This window comes from Maylandia zebra, linkage group LG9 (assembly GCF_041146795.1).
Source record: "Maylandia zebra isolate NMK-2024a linkage group LG9, Mzebra_GT3a, whole genome shotgun sequence".
Taxonomy (NCBI): Eukaryota; Metazoa; Chordata; class Actinopteri; order Cichliformes; family Cichlidae; genus Maylandia; species Maylandia zebra.
The window spans coordinates 32,748,604-32,767,703 of record NC_135175.1 but is presented as its reverse complement, the minus strand read 5'-3'; the positions used below and the strand labels follow the sequence as shown (position 1 = coordinate 32,767,703).

The following is a 19,100-nucleotide window of genomic DNA, read 5'->3' as shown; positions in this document are numbered from 1 at the left end:
TGTCGGGCTGTTCACACTGAAAAAAAAGAGTCAGTTCCTCACTTTAGTCCAAAATGATTAATAATGGATAAAAACATTTCACTGGAATATGATGCACACACAATGTCTACAATAGTCCAGGAGGCAAAACATCTTCACAAAGCAAAAGTAAAAGTCCAGTTCAATTCAAATGATTAGTACTAGCATACCTGGACAATGAGGAGTGTTTGTACATGCTCCTGGGTCTTTTGACCCACCGTTGTTTTCTATTATTGTGATGTATTTTGGTTGTGGTTTTCTAACGCTTTGGTTTTTGGCTCTGTTCTTGTCACGCTGGGGCAGCAGTCGTGTGGTGAAGTGAGAAAAGGATCCAAAATGCAACAACACAGTACAAAACAGGAAATGAGGAACAGGGAGCAACTAAAGCCTATACTGGGTAAACTAGTAAACAAACCTGAAACTAGTGATGGCCCACTTGAAGCTGATGCTCCGGTGCCTGTGTCAAAAAAATCGACACACTGCTTCAGAAGCTCTGTGTTGAAGCTTGATTCGTTTGGCCAGAGTCACGTGATCAGTGACGTCCGAAGCTTCATTTAGAACGTGACTGCTTCGGTATCTGATTCAGTGGTTTATAAGCAGGTGAACCATTCGCGGGATTTGTGGAGTGTTTTGATGGTTACAGATAGCAAACCACTGATATTTCTATTGAGAGATTTGGAGCCAGCGAGGAAGAGAGGAGTTTCTGTTGTGTGAGAGTATTTTGAGTTCATTTTGGTCAATAGGGTGGGTTTTCCAGCTTTGTGTTCTTGTTGTTTGCTTTTGTTTTCTGTGTGTTTATTTTATCTGACAACGGGAAAAACTTCAAATGTCAAAAATCTGCTTTTCATAATATAAATATCATTAAATAACTTTAGAAAGACTTCTATTTGACTCTTTACATTTAATGTTATAAAAATATATATTTTATGTTTTAAATAATTTTAAAATGTTAGTCTGCAAAATGTGCAGCAATTGAATTTATTTATTCTCTTTAGCTGATAGTTTGTGGGGCCCAGTTAGAATGTATAACTGCATCTATACCAGTTTCTCTGCACTCCAGCCTCTTCTGTTCCATGTGAAGGGATTTTCCTTAAGGAAGGAGAAATTATCTCCATGAAAAGGAACAGGTTCGGCCATCGCACAGTGGAACAAATTCTCTTCTTAAATACAAATGGAAAAGGGTTACCTTAAATGCATCATGTTTTTAATTTGCAAGTTTATAAGCACTTTCCCTTTCCAGTTCACAATCAATTCTACCCCCAGGTCAAAAATATGTATAGGAAAATTTCCCTAATGTAATATTATTTATAAATACACCCGTCTAGCGATTAACTGCATAAGTACATGGAGGCAGGACCTCACAGCAGAAGCATACTCCATAATGTGTTGTACATTATTATATGTATATTATATGTAACGTGGTATTTTTCAATTATTGTATTTACCAACATCAAGAAGTCACAAGCAAAGAAAGACCAAACCACGGTGCATACTTAAACAAGGAAAGTTTACTGGTCAAAATTATTTATTAAAGTAATAAACAACATTTTTGTCACCCCAAAAAATACATGTATAAAGCAACACAACGGTGGCCCAATATCAGACAGAATTCCACTCTGTAGAGTGGGCAATCATAATGAAGCAGTTGGTTTTATTTTGTAGATTCAAGCTGCTCTTCATATTTTTGGCCACCAGATAAGATAAGAGATAAGATAAGATAAGATAAGATAAGATAAGATAAGATAAGATAAGATAAGATAGAACTTTATTAATCCCTCGGGTGGGTTCCTCTGGGAAATTCGACTTCCAAAAAAAGCACAGCAACGACCGAAGTTACAGTTACAGAACTGTTATATATATATATATATACACACACACACACACACACACACACACACACACACACACACACACACACACACACACATATAAATACAGAGACAAATATAAATAAAATATACAAAGGGGATAAATAGAATAAATAGGAATAAAAAATAAAAATACAAGTGAATTGCACATTTCAAGTATTGAGTCTATTGCACTGTTGACTATTTACAAAAAGTATTGCACAAGGTATTGTACAGTGAGGTGCAGAGGCACTACAGCTTAGTTGTTCCCCCCTCCTTTGTCCTCCTGTCTCCCCTCCCTCTCCCCTCCAGAGAGGAGTTAAACAGTTTGATGGCGTGTGGGACAAAGGAGTTTTTAAGTCTGTTAGTTCTTGTCTTGGGGAGAAGCAACCTGTCACTGAACAGACTCTTCTGGTTGTTTATGGCCGTGTGCAGAGGATGCCCAGCATTGTTCATAATGTCCATCAGTTTCTTTAATGTCCTTTTCTCTGCCACTGTCACCAGAGTGTCCAGCTTCATGCCGACCACAGAGCTAGCCCTCCTGATCAGTTTCTCCAGCCTGGATGAGTCCCTCTTTGCTGTGCTGCTCCCCCAGCACACCACAGCATAAAAAAGTACTCCAGCAACCACCGACTGGTAAAACATCCTCAGGAGCTTCCTGCAGATGTTAAAAGACCTCAGCCTCCTGAGGAAGTACAGTCGGCTTTGGGCTTTTTTATACAGGTGCTCTGTGTTGCATGACCAGTCCAGTCTATTGTCCACCCACAGCCCGAGGTACTTGTACTTGTTGACCACCTCCACCTCCTCCCCCTCTATCTGAACTGGCAGTGGACCTTCTCTGGACCTCCCGAAGTCCACAACCAGTTCCTTAGTCTTTGAGGTGTTGAGTTGCAGGTGGTTTGTGTGACTCCATGCGACAAAGTTCCTCACCAGACTTCTGTACTCCTCTTCCTGATCATCCCAGATACACCCCATGATGGCCGTGTCGTCTGCAAACTTCTGAATGTGGCATAATTCAGAGTTGTAGCAGAAGTCAGAGGTGTACAGGGTGAAGAGAAGAGGGGACAGCACAGTTCCCTGTGGTGCTCCTGTGCTGCTGACCACTGTGTCAGACGTGATGTCCTTCAGCCTGACGTACTGTGGTCTGTCGGTGAGGTAGTCGGAGATCCAAGCCACCAGGCAGGGGTCCACCTCCATCCTGTTCAGTTTTTCCTGAAGCATACAGGGCCGGATGGTATTAAAGGCACTGGAAAAGTCAAGAAACAGGATCCTGACCGTGCCTTTTCCCCCATCCAGGTGTGAGTGGGCTCTGTGTAGGAGGTACAGGATGGCATCCTCCACTCCGACACCCGCCTTGTATGCAAACTGTAGTGGGTCCTGGGCATGTTGTACCTGTGGTCGGAGGAGGTTGAGGAAGAGCCGCTCTAGAGTCTTCATAAGATGTGACGTCAGTGCCACCGGTCGGAAGTCATTCAGCTCATTGGGCCGGTTCTTTTTGGGGACCAGGACGATGCAGGATGTCTTCCATAGGGCGGGCACTCTCCCCAGTCGCAGACTGAGGTTGAAGACTCGTTGTAGCGGCTCCCCAAGTTCAGCAGCACACGCCTTAAGCATCCTAGGACACACCTTGTCTGGGCCTGCTGCCTTTCTGGGGCGAAGCTTCCTCAGTTGCCTCCTGACCTGATCCACTGTGACACTGGGAGATGTTTGGGAGGAGGGGAGGGGGGGAGATGTCTTGCTGCTGAGAGAGGGATTGGAGGAGGGGGGTGTCATGGTGTCAGGAAGGGGGGGAAGCGAGGGAGGCAGGAGAGTGGGGGGAGGACTCTGTAGTGAAGGTGAGGGTGGGGGGGTTGTGGGCTGGTCAAACCTGTTGAAGAAGTTGTTGAGTTCGTTTGCCTTCTCCACAGTCCCCCCCACTGTGCTTTTCTTGGTGTTGTGGCCATGTCACCAGAGAGGACTGTGTTGAAAAGCTTTGAGTTAATGAACCGTTTTTCAATACAAGCTTCAGAAAGCTTCATTTGGCCATCACTACCTGAAACCATAAGGACGCGGGGAGTCATGCAGGAAAGACACGGAGAAAGGAAAGTAGATAGAAATGGGGAATACCAAATCACACAGAGTGACGAGGAACACAGGCAGGCACACACTATAAATACACACAAGGTAATGAAGGAATGACACACCAGAGGGGAACACAGCTGAACCTAATTAGACACGACGAAACACAGAACTTCAAAGTAAAACAGAAAACTCACAAACTGTTTTACAAACACAAACTCAGGGACACGGACAAGGCACAAGGGGGAAGAACACAGATAGGGATAATAAAACACTGAACACCAGAACCAAATCCTAACAACTAATACAAAATCAGAAGAAAATAGAAAATAACAACAAACTCACCGACCCAGGACCATTCCTCAGTTTAGTCATTCCTGCCTGTGTTCCTCTGTGTCAACTCCATATTTCTTAGTCTGTGTCTTTGAATGTGTGAGTTTCTGTTATATTTTGAAGGTCAGTGTCTCAGATTATTGTATTCTTTACTTCTCTACTTAGTCTTGTGTTAGGAGACAATGCTGGTCTCTCTCTGATTCAGAGATCAGCACACTGCAGTCCTATTCTAAAGGCTGATCTAAAGAATTCCACACAACAGTTAGTTATAACCTCTGGTCTCCTCCCCCTACAGTAAACACCCCCACAATGGAAATACACTGGTACAGTGGCCAGGGGTGCTGACACCCTGACCCCCATCTCCTTTTAAGGTAGTGTCCACTGGGAATTGTCGGCCCTCGCCCTCAGTAACTCGTGCTACTCGTGGGGGTTGGTTGTCCTCCTGCCCTGCACCACAGTTCTTTGTTCCCAATCCAGGCCTATTTTCTATTTTTTATTCTTACACCCATTAACTGCCATGTTATAATGTTGCAAGCAATCACAAACTACAGTGTCTCTAACTCCAATGTATACCAAGCAGTCTATTATTCTCAACACCCGTCAGCTCTGTCTCCCATTCCCTGATTGCCCTGTGTGTATTTCAGCCCTGTTTTCTGGTGTGTGTTGCTGGTTCGTCTGTGTGGTTTCCCTGCATCCTCTCTACGTCTCCCTGCATCTCCATTTAATGTCTCAAGGTTTAATCTCACTCACTTCAGAAGCTGCCTGCATCTCTGGTCCCTTGTGTGGAGAGCAGGGAAATTATTTTGCTGCTATTGTTAATAATCATCATTACCATTGCATTAATAATATAATCTACAGTATTGATATTGTAGTTAGATGTTTAAACATATTGGCACCCAATTAGCCTTTATTACAGGTGCAGTTATAACCACTTTAAACTATTGAGTTGAATCTACACTGGGAAGTAATCAGGGAATGGGCAACAGGAGGGAGACACAGCTGGGGGAAATTAGGCTAACGAGACGAGACAAGGGAGGTAAAACTGAATACACTCAAATGAGACGCAGACCTTCACAATAAAACAGGAAACAAGAAAACATCACACAAGGACGCAGACACAAAGAGGCAGACAGAATATAACACATGGAACTCAAACTATGTTAAACATGAGACAAACCCCTAAACCAGAATCACTGAAAATAGGTTAATAATAATAATAATAATAATAATAATCAACAAGGCACCAGGGAAACGATACGATCCATCATTCAAAAATAAACCAAAATATAAGAACTTAAAATGCTGGGTCAAACCAACCCAGAACCGTGACAATCTCTGAAATATAAATCATGTTTAACTCAAAGTCTCTTTCACATTCTCAACTAATACTGAAACTTTTTTTTTTTTACAGTTTTTACTAAATTTAGTAAATTGATTACATTCTGTTTTTGCATTGTTAATTTTCAATCATGCTTTTTCATTGTATATTATGTGCATCTTTTTTATAAACATAAATAACGTTTTAATTTCACATTGGTGTTTACCTCATTGTTCTTGTTTCATCATTGTTTCTAATTTACCTTGAATGACTTCAGAGCTTGAATCCTATAGAAGGCCAGGGACAAAGTACCCACCTACTCAAAACATGCACATCCAGTCATATTATTGTAACCTTAGCGGTCCAATACAACAATCTGAGTTAAAAATATTTTTACATCTTTCTGTGCATTTCACAGGTGGGAAGAAATGCAGTACAAATACTTTGTTACTCACCTAAGTAGATCTTTCAAATATCTCTGCTTGAGTAAAGAAGTTGAATCAGTACTTGACCTTTTATCAGCGTATTTTAAACAGAATTATCTGTGCTTTTAAGTGCAGAATGTCTGTACTTTTGCCACCCTTGGTCTATATTAATTAGTCTATTAAAAAGTAATCCTTTATTATTTCAGCTAAAAAAAAACAACCATTTTTTTACTTTCTGTAGGCCCATCCGGACCGGGGCCCAGTTCAGCAGCGCTGCCCGGCCCCACAGAGCCCGGGACAGCCGTCGGTCATTCAAGTGACTTGAATGACCGCCAAAATGTTTCTCCCACTGAAAATGTTACATCCGGATGAACAGAATCAACTTTTGGGGGTTCATTTTACCTTTGTTAGCCACTTGGCTATGGTAGTAAGCAGTAGACAGATGGTTGACACTGATGTGGCTTATTGCAGGGGTCCCCAACCTTTTTTGCGCCACAGACCTGTTTATGCCCGACAATATTTTCATTGACTGGCTTTTTTGGTGTCGCGGATAAATACAACAAAATAAAACCAGTACTGGTACCGAAAAAAGAAGATTTGTTCATAACACACGTGAAAAGACCCAGGAAAACCGAGTTAACAATTAAAAACGATAACAAAATAACGCTGAAAACTGATAAAAACCCTGAAAACTACACATTTCACACCCAAGCCTCAACTCTTGTGGCCCGGTGCCAAACAACCGGTCCGGGGATTGGGGACCGCTGGCTTATTGAATGTTTTGGACCATGTTTAACATAATAATAATAATAATTAGCCATTAATTGGAAGAGATGTATTGTTGATTTGTCTGCTATTTGCATACTGTCTCTCACTATATAAAATATATAGTGTATTATTTTACTTATTTTGTATCTGTTGTATTTTATTTGTATTTTTTGTATTGTCCTTCTGCTATCTCTACCTGAGCTGAGGTAACGCACAAATTTCCCCGCGGTGGGATCAATAAAGTTTTATCTTTATGGGCAGAGGAAGGGTTCGCCAGGCCACCCAACAGACCAGGACAGGCCCTGTCTGAGCCACTCACATTCATAAATCCACTCGCGCTCACACGCTCTGCTCAGTCACACTGGCTCTGATTACTAATCACTAACTAACTACTGTAAACTACTGGAACAACTATCTCCTCAAAAATGTTTGTTAAATTAACCAAGCTTATACAGACTGTATATAACTACCAACTCTTGCCAGCTGTGACAATCAGTTATCTATTTTGGCCTCAAGTGTTCCTGACAAACAGCACAGTTTAGGTAAATGGCCTGTATTTGTATAGCGCTTTACACATTCACTCATCCACCCAGTCACACACTGACTGTAAGCTACATAGTAGCCACAGCTGCCCTGGGGCGCACTGACAGAGGCGAGGCTGCCGGACACTGGCGCCACCAGGCCTTCTGACCACCACCAGTAGTCAACGGGTCTTGCCCAAGGATACAACGACAGAGACTGTCCAAGCCAGGGCTCAAACCGGCAACCTTCCGATTACAAGACGAACTGCCAACTCTTGAGCCGCAATCGCCCCAGTAACACAAATGTAATATCCAAACTCACTATGTCATCATTTCAGAGGATTTTTAATTTGATTTATTTTCAGATAAAAGCAAAACTGAATCTGCATTAGCTGTGACTGTACTGCATTTGACCAGACATGTCAAAAACTGCACTAACTGACATTTTAGTCTTAATATATGAAAGTCATCTATTTTTATGTATGAATGACCGTCGAAATGTTCCTGCTGTCATGAGATAAAATGCTTTCTGAAAGGAAAAACATCTGCAACTAACACCAGCAAGTAAGAGCTTATAACGTGGTGTAACCTTCCTATTAGTTTAGACAGATGGCATCGTCATATCCTCTGTGTCTGCGTGTTTGTGTGCGTGCAGAGATCAAGGCGATTGTGGGGTGAAGAGGTTACATTAAAGTGCAGTAAGAAAATCACAGTGGACACAATCTGCACACTGCATATGCAAATCCACATTTCTCCCGATACTGGCATAAATATTTTCTGTTTTATCAGTGCTGTTCAATCAAATATGCAAATAAAATGACCTTTGACCAGGATGCTGTCGTCAGGGGAGAACTACAGGAGCAGTCTGCCGCTCCCCGTCAGTCCAATGACCTTCTGCACCGTAATGGCTTGCATGGTTTCAAGAAATCCACGGGACTGCTGGGAGTGCGGGTGATGGGTCATATTTATAGGCCTGGACGTGCTTGTATCCATATGATATATTGTTAACGGAGTTGATTGAAGTCGTTTTTATTGGATACTGGATGGTTACTTTACAGGGCACCTCTTGTGAGAGCTGCGATGCATGCATGGAGAAACGTGAACATTCCTCTTATTTTAATAAAGTTTTGAACGATTTTAAGCTTTAACGCGGAGGGCACGATGAAGCGGTGTCTGCTTGCCCTGTCCCTCCTGAGCTTGTGGACTCTCGCAATGGAAGGTAAGAAATTTCTGCTTGTTTTTGTTTTATGGCCCAGGTCCATTCGCTTTGACTTCGTACACGATCTCTGTCGCCTTTCACAGACAATGCGGGTGGCTCCACTCCGCGGTCTACCGGTTGTCCCGGTAATTTATCCGGTGTCCAGTCTAGGAGTTTTAACACTGCCGGTGTTTCAAATTATCTGACAAAACGAAAAGCCTCGCTGAAGGAAAGAGAAATGGTTTTTCTACAGCTCATGCAGATGCGTGTCAATGTTATCTGTAAATAATGCAGAGTAACATTAATACATGTAAAAATAAATAAATAAAGGCCATCTGCCTGGATTCATTCCAGCGTGTTTCTGTGGCATAACCTATCAGCTCCCGTGGAAACTCCGGGTTCTCTGCGTACATGGTCACCCTGTCAGCTTTTTGACATTTGCTGCTGATTCTGAAAAAACCGCCCACGTTAACTAATGGTGCTGATAATTTAACCTGAATAACTGCCGCTGGACTCCGTGTCAGCTGCTATCAGAACGGGTTGTTTTTATTCCACTTCTTATGTCTCAGTGTTTCTGGGTGCAAAGAATTCCTTTATGATACGATGAATTGATGATTTTCAGCAGTTCAAAATCACACCTGTGTGTCTGACAGGGTTTCTATGAGACACACTGACTTGATGTTGATGATGAGTATGCCTCAGAGAAAGAAATCCCTTGTTTCTTTTGTCTTCTCCAGCTTCACCACAGAGATATGTGTTCTTGTTCTTCTAGTTTTAAAAAATGTTAGTGTGTAAAACTGATGAAGGAAAAAATGCATATTTGAAATAAAATGGTTGAACATATTTTCAGAGGAAGAAGTCATAAATAAACGTTTGAGCGAATTTCTGAAGTCTCGTCATGTTGCAGTATCTCTGTCAGAGAACGAGCTCGTTCAGCTAAAAGCTGTTTTTCCTGAGTTGGACCTTTTCAAGTGTTACGGTTTTAAACTTTCAGATTCTGAGGAGTCCTGTAAATTTAAAACGGTGTTTATGCGTCATACAAACTCTCCAACAATCACAAATCTCTTAACCAAAATAACACTTGCTTTTTTCATCGTAACATTTAACACTAAACTGCGTGCAGCAACCCTTTTGTGCGGCTTGTTCTCATAATATTCTGTCGCCAAACCTTTGCGTTGTGAAAGAGTAAGTCTGACAAACACATGCTGCATGTCTCATTTAAACTCTGACAGAAGCTTGTTAACATCTAAATAAGGTTTTGTTGTGGTGCAGAGCATCAGTAAATCTGGCCCATGGGCACAGTTATCTCTGCCATTAACCTAATTAAAAATATATTTGCATTCCCTTTCAGAGCGCCTCAGGGGAACCACAAGATGAAGTGAATATGTAACCTAATGTGATTTCCCCCCCCCCAAGTATTCTCAGTCTCTGACATTGTTAGCCACAAATCAGTCCGTGTCGAGCACAAATGCAGTCCTACAGCTCTTCAACACCGCTCAGATCCATGATGCATAAAACTGTGTCAAAATACAGCAAGTAATTTGATTCTGGAAGATCAGCAGTGTTTTAGATCAATGTCTGAATCTTGCAGTATACAATAAAGAATCCGGGAGCAGCAGTGTGGCTTCATGCTGAGGGAGCACAACAGATGTGATTTTTGCTTTGTGTAGAGAAGGCCAGAAAGACTTGCATTGTGTTTTGTGGATCTAGACAAAGTGTGTAATAGGGTGTTAAGTAAGGAAGTGCAGCACTGCATGAGGAAGTCAGGAGTGACAGAAATGTGAGGCTGGTGTAAGACATGTATGAGGACGGAGAGACAGTGGTTAGGTGTGCAGTAGGCGTGACAGACTGGTTCAAGGTGGGGTGTTAGATTATTTTGGTGAAAGAAGAGAGCACAGGCAGGGTGTAGTGAGTAGAGATGAGTGTGAGGAGGGGTGACTTGTGACAGAAAGAGATCTCCCAATGAGATTTTCAGTGAGAGTGATGAGGATGGACAGGATTAGAATCAAGGATATCAGGTAATAGAGGACAAAGCTAGGATAAGATGGAGGCAGGTGAGCTGCTGTGGTGATCCTTAAAGAAAGAGGTCAAAATAAAAAGACAGGTTATTATATTTCAGTGTATTGATGAGTCAGGATCTGACAGTAAATTATATATTTTATGTATATCTTGTGTAGTTCTGCACACCGTACAAGTGAGCTATGTCAGAGATTTCAGGTTTAGAAGGTGGACTAGTCGTAATAAAGAAGCCCTCAGATATATCGATAACACTAAAGAAAGCCTTCATACATATTTAATGAGGTCAGCTGCACAAAGAGCTTAGTCCTTGGACCAAATTTCCTAGCACTCTGCACCACAGCAAAACTATCTTTAGACGTCTGTCTAACACTAAAAGGCGGAAAGTAATGGTTGATGTTACATCATACAGGTCAGCTGTTACACACAGACTTCAGTTTTCAGGATATCACAGCTGTGCTTTGGATAAATGCCTCAGCAACACAATTTCTAACAGATAAGCTCACCCTTACTAAAAGAAACATATTGATCTTCAGTCTCCTCTGCTTTAGCTTGTATGCCACACTGTTTTCAGAGAAAAGCATGTGCAAAACGCTGCAAGTTTTCAGACTCATTAGTCTGCTCAAATGATTCCCAACAGTTCAGCAACTAAAATGGCAGTTTGCTTACTCGGCAAACCACGGCAGCAGCTTTTTGACACGGTGACACTGACTGTTTCTAAATTAGGTCCTCGCACTGAAGTCAGATAAAACTGAGGCTGTTGTATTTCAGAAACACTTTGTCTAACCAGATGCTTACTCTGGATGGCATTATCTTGGCCTCCAGCAAAATTGTTGCAGTCTTTGAGTTCTTTTTGAGGAGAATATGTAATTCATGCGCACATTTAACAAATACATGGGACTCTTTTTCTTGCGTTTGTCAAAGAGAGCAGTCCCACATCTATCTTTAAAGTTACAAACATCCTGTCTTAGAGTAATGCTAAAAACTAGTTTATGCATTTATTACTTCTATGCAGGACTAATTCATTGTCACGTTCTTCTAAAAGTTCATCTGGAATACTGTAGCAAGAGCACTGACAGCGACTAGGAAAAAGAATGCATATTTAGCTTGTTTTCATTGGCTCCCTGTCAATCAGGAATCACATGTAAAATTTCTCCTCACCTATAAGGTCTTGAATCAGGCCCCATCTTATCTTAAAGATCTTATAGTACCATATTACCCAATTAGAGCACTTTGTACTAACACTGCAGGCTTACATGTTGTTCGTTGAGTATCTAAAAGTAGAAGACAGGAGTAGAAGGCTAGTTTGAATCAAGGAGACAGACACTATCTCTGTCTCCTTGATCCTTGATTAAGATTAGCAAAAAGTAAAGTTTTAAGTCTAAAGCATATAGTTGGGGCTGGATCAGGTGACTCCGAATCCTCCCTCAGTTAGGCTGCAATAGGTCCAGGCTGCTAAGACATTACAATGATGCACTGAGTTTTTTTTCTTCACTCTCTTCTCTTTATTCACTGTGTGTTTCTACATCATTTTGCTTTTAAACATTAGTCATTATTAATCCATGGCTCTCTTGCACAGTCTTTGTCCTGTCTTCCTCCATCAGTCACTGCAGATGGCTTCCCATCCCTGAGCCTGGTTCTGCTGGAGGCTTCTTTCTGTTAAAAGGGGAGTTTTTGCTCATGGGGGAGGGTCATCTGATTGTGGAGGTTTTCTCATATAAATAAGACTAAAACTAAATTGAACCCATTTTGTTTCCTCTTTTGACAGTGCAGAGAAAAAGAGGTCTTTAACACTGCCTTCCACCAGAACTACACTTGTGGTTGTGTGTTCACAGATTGTCTTCTATCTTGGATGTAAAAAAAAGTGGTTATTTGAGTTGCTGTTGGTGTCCTATGAGCTCAAAGCAGTCTGGTCGTTTTCCTCTGGCGTCTGGCATCAACAACAACAATGCATTTTCGCCCAGAGACTGTGCACTCACTGATATGTCCTCATTTTCAGACAGGTCTCTGTAAATCCTCGTAATGGCTGTGTGGGAAGATCCCAGTAGATCCGCTCTGTATGAATCACTCAGACCAGCCTGTCTAGCACCTTTCTCCCTGAATGCTGTTGCTCATTTAAAGTAGCCATCATGTGATTTGATTGGCTGAGTAATATTTGCTTCAGGTAATTCAACAGGTGTGCAAAATCACAAAGTGCAAAATGTGTTAGGTTAGTTTAGTTCACTTTACATTTGTTTTTGTTTTGTTTTGTTTTATAGCAGAAGAGACAATGAGTTCAGGCTTTTGCCTTTTAAAGAAAGATTTTAAAGAAATGTCTCCCAAACCAGGAAAGGATTTCCTTTGTCAGTGTGAAGATCTGAACATATTTGTGAAATTTTACCAGCAATACTATTAGATTCAGAAAGCTGATTTCATTTAAACATTTAAATGTATTTTCTAATTGGTGTGTTAATTCTGCTTGCAAAATAATACAAAATAGCTTGGATGTTGTTTCTGCATTTTAAATTTGAAGCTACAGACCCTTTTGACGTTGCTCTGCCAGTTTGTCTCATTTAGCACCTTTTTCCTGTAGTTCTACATGTTTTTGTTGCTGTCTGACTGCAATAAGCTATGTTAGCAGTCAGGGATCTCACCTTCTTCAGGCATCCTGGTTGTGCATCCCCTTCAGTTCTTGTACATTATCTGTGTGCCAACCCTCAAGTGCCTTGCACAGAAATGTAAGATTTATTCATCTTCTCCTGTTTAGTTTACTGACGTTTATCAAACTGATTTAGAATTTGGTTCGAATTTCCCAGAGGAACCCACCCGAGGGATTAATAAAGTTCTATCTTATCTTATCTTAGAAAGATGCTTATTTGAAATAAAACGGGCAGATCTATTTTTAGATGAAGTCATAAATAAATGCTTGGTCTCATTTCTTAAGACGCATCATGCCAATATATTTGCTCAGAGCAGAAGCTCTTCTAGCATGCTTTTTCCCCAAATTGAACCTTTCTTGTGTTTGTCTGTTTCAGATACTGAGGAATCCTGTAATTTTATGGAGAGATGCATCTTACCATGCAGTTCCCAGATTGGGAAAGAAATCGTCATCCACTGGTTTAAGACACCAAGAGACCTTCGTGTCCACTCGTACTACCACAGCAAAAACCAGTTTGGACACCAAGACCAGTGCTTCAGAAACAGGACTTCAGTGTTCAAGGACCAGATCTCCAGTGGAAATTCCTCACTCCAGCTGACAAGTGTGGAGGTTCAGGATGAGGGCAGATATAAGTGCCACACCAGCACCATCATGGGAAACCAGGAGTCATTTGTCAACCTAAAAGTAGATGGTATGAGAAAATTGCAGTAAACATCAGCTCATTTATAAAGATTGCTCACTGCTTGTAATCTTCATTTATTTCAGCTCCAGTTAAAGAAGTCAGTCTTGATCAGGTTGAAAACTGGATCAGCTGCCGTTCAGAGGGGATCTACCCTGAACCTCAGCTCTCCTGGTCCACCAGCCCTCCATCCAACATCACCTTCACTAACACCACCACAGTTGAGAGGACTGAGCAGCTGCTTTACAACATCAGCAGTTCTCTGATGCTTTCAGCCGGTGTTTATGACCTGCTCTTTATCTGCACCATCAGCACTCGCAGGAACAGGAGGAGAGCCACTCTGCAGAGACTATGTGAGTATTTCAACCAACTGAGATTCTCAAACTTTGGTGCAGAGCAACTGTAGGTGGATCAGCTACTCAGGCCCAGTACGACATACACACAAGACGTCACTTGTGCTTTCGGTTTAAAATAACAAACTCGAGTATTGCCTGAGAAGAGCTGTGTAGTTAAGGACATGGCATCACTTGTAATAAATTCACTGTGATTATATGCATGCAGATGTTTACCTTGGATACATGTAACTGGGTCTGAATTGTGTGGGAATGTTCGGGTTAAAGTATTGGTGGGGACCCGATTGCTTAGGGCTTCCTTGTAGTTGGAGTATCTACTGTGGTTTTCGTTGTCTTTCAGCTCATATCAGTGGTCCCAGTACTGGTGTAACAATCACCTGCACCTCGCCAAACGCTTCACTCACCAACTTCAGCCTCGTCTGGAAATTCAACCAGACTCAGACCATCGTGAACCAGACTGGGACCAACTTTACCTACTCTGTGTCAGACGAGTGGAGGGAGAAGGTGAAGAATGTGTCCAAGTCAGGCAGTCTCATGCTAAAGGACTTATCTACAAAACAGGAGGGGATGTACACCTGTAAGCTCAGTAATGCTGAGGGGACTCACATTACCCACATCCACCTGAGAATAATCAAAGGTGAGATTAAGTTAACCTAAAAAGTCAGAAAATAAGTGCTGGGGGTTCTTTTTGTTTGTTTGTTTTTGCCTGTCCCGTGTGGTACTTTACCAATCAGAATTGTTGTCTGAAGGCCAGGAAAGATGCCCAACAGATTTAGTTTTTCAAGTGGAGAAAATATGGCAATGTCATATTGGTCCACTTGATTCATCTGTATTATTATTATTATTATTATTATTATTATTATTATTATTTCTTAAGTGAGTTTTTTGGAAGTTCCCACTGCAGGGAAAACCTTTTAATGAAAAGATATCACCTTCAAACTTCTATTTGACTATTAACAATAAAAAAAAATTTTTGCATTAATATTAATAGTTTTTTTTGAAATGATGTTTCAATATTCAAAATAGGAAATCTGATCATTGATAAAGAGAAATTCAAGATTATTAAAAATAGAGCTGTCTTTCGCAATTCTTTTTGGATTGAACCTCTTTATGCTTCTGAGTATTTCAGTTAAACAATGTAATAGGGCCCTATGAGCATCTCAACCATTCTTTTTTGTGCAGCAAATGTCACATTTTTACTGATATTGTCTGTTCAATCAAAAACAACACTCAACATTTAAGTGCATACATACAAATGTATACAAGCTTTTTAACAAAACTAATTAATGAACAAAGGTAGTTTGTGTCAGGGTCGATAGCAGGGACTCAAGCGCAGAGCAGGTTGACGTTTCCAAAGTTTATTTACAACATCAGTGCAGAATATATACAGTGAAAGGGGAAATCCAGGCAGAGAGGAGGGAGAGAGAATACAAAACGCACAGGGACCATGACCGTTTGAGGGCATTTTACAGTTCTGTTGATTTTAAAATGTCTTCTGCACTGGAAACTGTAGAATATCAGCATCATTACTGGATTGTATTTACAAAGTTTTAAAGAAAGAGGAAAAAATATAGAAACTGTATTTTAAATGCGAAGTTTTATACTGGATTTGAACTGGATTCCTTGAGGAATTTATTAGTAGAAATTGACTCTTCTGTTTCAGGACGTCACATTAACCTTGTAGCCATTGTCACAGCTTTGGGGTCTGGAATTGTACTGATCGGCCTATTGACAACTGCTGCAATCTGCAGCACACAGAGAAGGGTAAGAGGCCTGTATTGCACTTTTCATAATTTATTAGCTTGCACCATCGAAACTGAAAAGGTAAAGCTGAATGGGCTGACTGAGTAGTTGGAGTGGGGCTCAAACACAGGACTCGGAAACACAGGCGAATAAAATAAAAAGGTGTCTCTATTAAACTGAAACAAAGTACAATATAACATGAGTAACAAAACGAGGAAAATTAAAACTTCAGCTCAGCAGGGAAAATGTACTTTGATGGAGAACACAACTGTGAGGGACAATGAGACAAAGGAGAGTGAGAAACTTACACAATATTTACACATTAGGTAACTGGGGAGATGGGAAACGCTGAGCTAGTCTGTCTGCATCATTCTGCCATCATGAGGGAAACTTTGCTGTTCATGTTGGAGTTGATGATTATTGAACTACTGTTACTAAACACATTTAAGTTAGATTCACAGAGTGAAAGGTAAATTTCAGCAGTACAACAATGATTGTGACCATGCTATAATCTAACAGCTATTTTATGTTTGTCATTGATTTGTTATTCATTACTGCAGCTCTGCTCCTGTTTGTCGTTGCAGCAACTCAATACCTGTTTTCACTGCAGCGATTTTGCTTCTTTTCATCAGTCAACGCAGAGTGTTACCAACACCAGGACCATGTCTGAGACTGCAAATCCTGAGCCTGAACCTTTGCAGCCAGAGCTATAGTGTCCTTATCCAACTGATCCAGGGGCTCAGTATCCAGAGGTCCCCAAACCAGCTGATCCAGAACCCAGGAGTCTCATGTTCCCTGTGTCAAAAGAACCAAAGACCTGCACTAAGAAGATGATCTCTAGTCATGATGGTGCCACACTGTAAATTTGGCTTTTTCTTCAACCATGTCATGAAAGTCTTACACTTTGGTGTCCTCAGAAGCTCATCTTTGGTTTTTGTAGATGATGAGGTTATGTTGGTTACATCAGGTGGACACAGCAGAATGATAATTAACATCTCCTCCAGGTCTGAAACTGTGGTCCTCAGCTGGAAAGAGGTGACAAGTCCACTCAGGGTCAAGAACAAGTTGCTGCACCAAGTGGAGAAGTTTAGGTATCTCGGGGTGTTTTTCACTCGTGAGGGCAGCAGGAGATTGTGGACATGGATGAAGTGATGCAGACGCTGCATCTGTCGGTTTAGTGAAGAGAGGGTCAAGCATGAAAGTGAAGTCATGATTCACCTGTCCATCTATGTCCCTACCCTCGCCTATGGTCATAGCTCTGAATAGTGACTCAAAGACGGAGACAAGTAGCATAAATGAACTTTCTCTGAAGGCTGGCTGGCCTCTCCCTTACAGACATGGTGAGGACTTCAGCCATCCGAAAAAAATAATAATAATAATGGATACTTTATTGATCCCCATGGGGAAATTACTTGTTTTTCTCTGCATTTGACCCATTCACTCAGTGAAGCAGTGGGCAGCCCACTAAGCAGGCGCCCAGGGAGCAGTGTGTAGGGACGGTACCTTGCTCAGGGGTACCTCAGGGTAGCCGTTAAGTGGATTCGAACCGCCGACCTTCCGATCATAGGGCGACCACTTTACCTACTGAGCTATCCCTGCCCCCTGCCCCCCTCTGAGCCCTGAAACGGGCTCAGAGTAAACTTCTACACTGAAAGGAACCAGTTCAGGTGATTCGGGAAACTGGCAAAGACAAAGGATAACGAGAGGATGGGCAACAGGTGGGAACACAGTTGGAATGAATTACTCCCTAAAGAGACAGGAAGAAAAACAGAACACAGGATGAAAGACTCACTGATTTAACGAAGCAGAATATGGATCCATGTCTGTCTAATGTAATATTTTTAAGGCTGTCATGGTTTGCAAATTTAAAGTGCTGGGGTCCAAAGTGATATTTTTTATGGGGCCTCAAATTCCTCGTGGCAGAATATTTGCTGCTTTTCTTATTATTGCAGGGTTGGCAACCAAAGTAAAACTTTCTGGAACAGCGCTGCCCCCTGGTGGGTAAGGTTTTAATTACAAAATAGTTTTTCAGTTATTGAATGAGAAAGAAAGGATGGACACAGTATATCCTGTCATTTCAGTGCTGTTATAAGACATTGTGAGTTTAATTGCATTACACATTAAAACAAGTATCTCTGTGCTTCTAAGGCACTTAATGCATTTCAGCTCCACCAAAGCGCAAACTAAAATGGTAAATGATAAATGGTCTGTATTTGTATAGCTCTTTACTTGGTCCTAAGGACCCCAAAGCGCTTTACACTATACACAATCATCCACCCATTCACACACTGGTGATGGCAGCTACAGTGTAGCCACAGCCGCCCTGGGGCGCACTGACAGAGGCGAGGCTGCCGGACACTGGCGCCACCGAGCCCTCTGACCACCACCACCAAACTACTGCACAGTTTGCAGCTTTAACAGCAGCCATCTGACAGTAGGGCGCTTCAACTGTGACTAACAGTTTCTTCCTTTAAAGGGAGTTTTTCCTTCCCACTATTGCCATGTACATGCTCATAGCACAACATAGTCCCTAAAATGAAGACATTTATGTGCATAAATCTAGTTGTAGTGGCCTCCTAAGATCCTACATCCTCATATGAGGACTTTACGTTTATTTTCTCACTGCACAAATTATGTATAAAGCAATAAACAACCTACTTCCTGCCAATATTCTAAAAAAAAAAAAAAAAAAAATTCTAAAAAAGAACAGGGATACAATTTGAAGGGGGAATTAAATTTAAAGCTTCCCTGTATCTGTATAACACTAAAGTGTGTGTGTGTGTGTGTGTGTGTGTGTGTGTGTGTGTGAATAAAAATACATGTTAATTACTAAACAGTGGAAAGGGGGTGGGATTAAATGAGTTTATGCTTCTAAGTTGTTTATGATTATTATTGCTTTGTTTTTCTTTTGTTTTGCTTTGTTTGTTTGTCCCTTTCTTCTCTGTTGTCGTACTATTTTAATACGTGTTATACACATGTTCAAAATAAAGAGTCAATGCAAATACATTCTGACTTTTCTGCACAGTATTGTTTATTCTGCTAATATTTTGCTAAACAATGACAAGGACTTTGTTTTATGCTGTAAAATGCAGCTATTGTCTCTATATTGTCCTTCAGACTTTTAGATAGTTGAAGCAAATGTTTATTACCCTTGTTTCTGGAATAAGAAAATAATTATAATGAAG

At 41.2% G+C, this 19,100-nt stretch overlaps 1 protein-coding gene across 2 annotated transcripts; it reads left to right on the top strand.

Annotated features, from left to right (window-relative positions):
* Positions 1-8,160: 8,160 nt before the first annotated feature.
* Positions 8,161-18,901, top strand: LOC143420373 (CD276 antigen-like). Of its 2 annotated transcripts, none has more exons than XM_076888417.1 (6): positions 8,161-8,507; positions 13,517-13,831; positions 13,906-14,172; positions 14,513-14,809; positions 15,836-15,936; positions 16,548-18,901. In XM_076888417.1, the coding sequence occupies exons 1-6, from the start codon at positions 8,450-8,452 to the stop codon at positions 16,626-16,628; spliced, it is 1,119 nt and encodes a 372-aa protein (XP_076744532.1). In that variant the 5' UTR covers positions 8,161-8,449; the 3' UTR covers positions 16,629-18,901. The 2 variants fall into 2 exon arrangements, with proteins under 2 accessions (XP_076744532.1, XP_076744531.1); XM_076888416.1 differs by having other exon boundaries at positions 16,500-18,901.
* Positions 18,902-19,100: the final 199 nt, after the last annotated feature.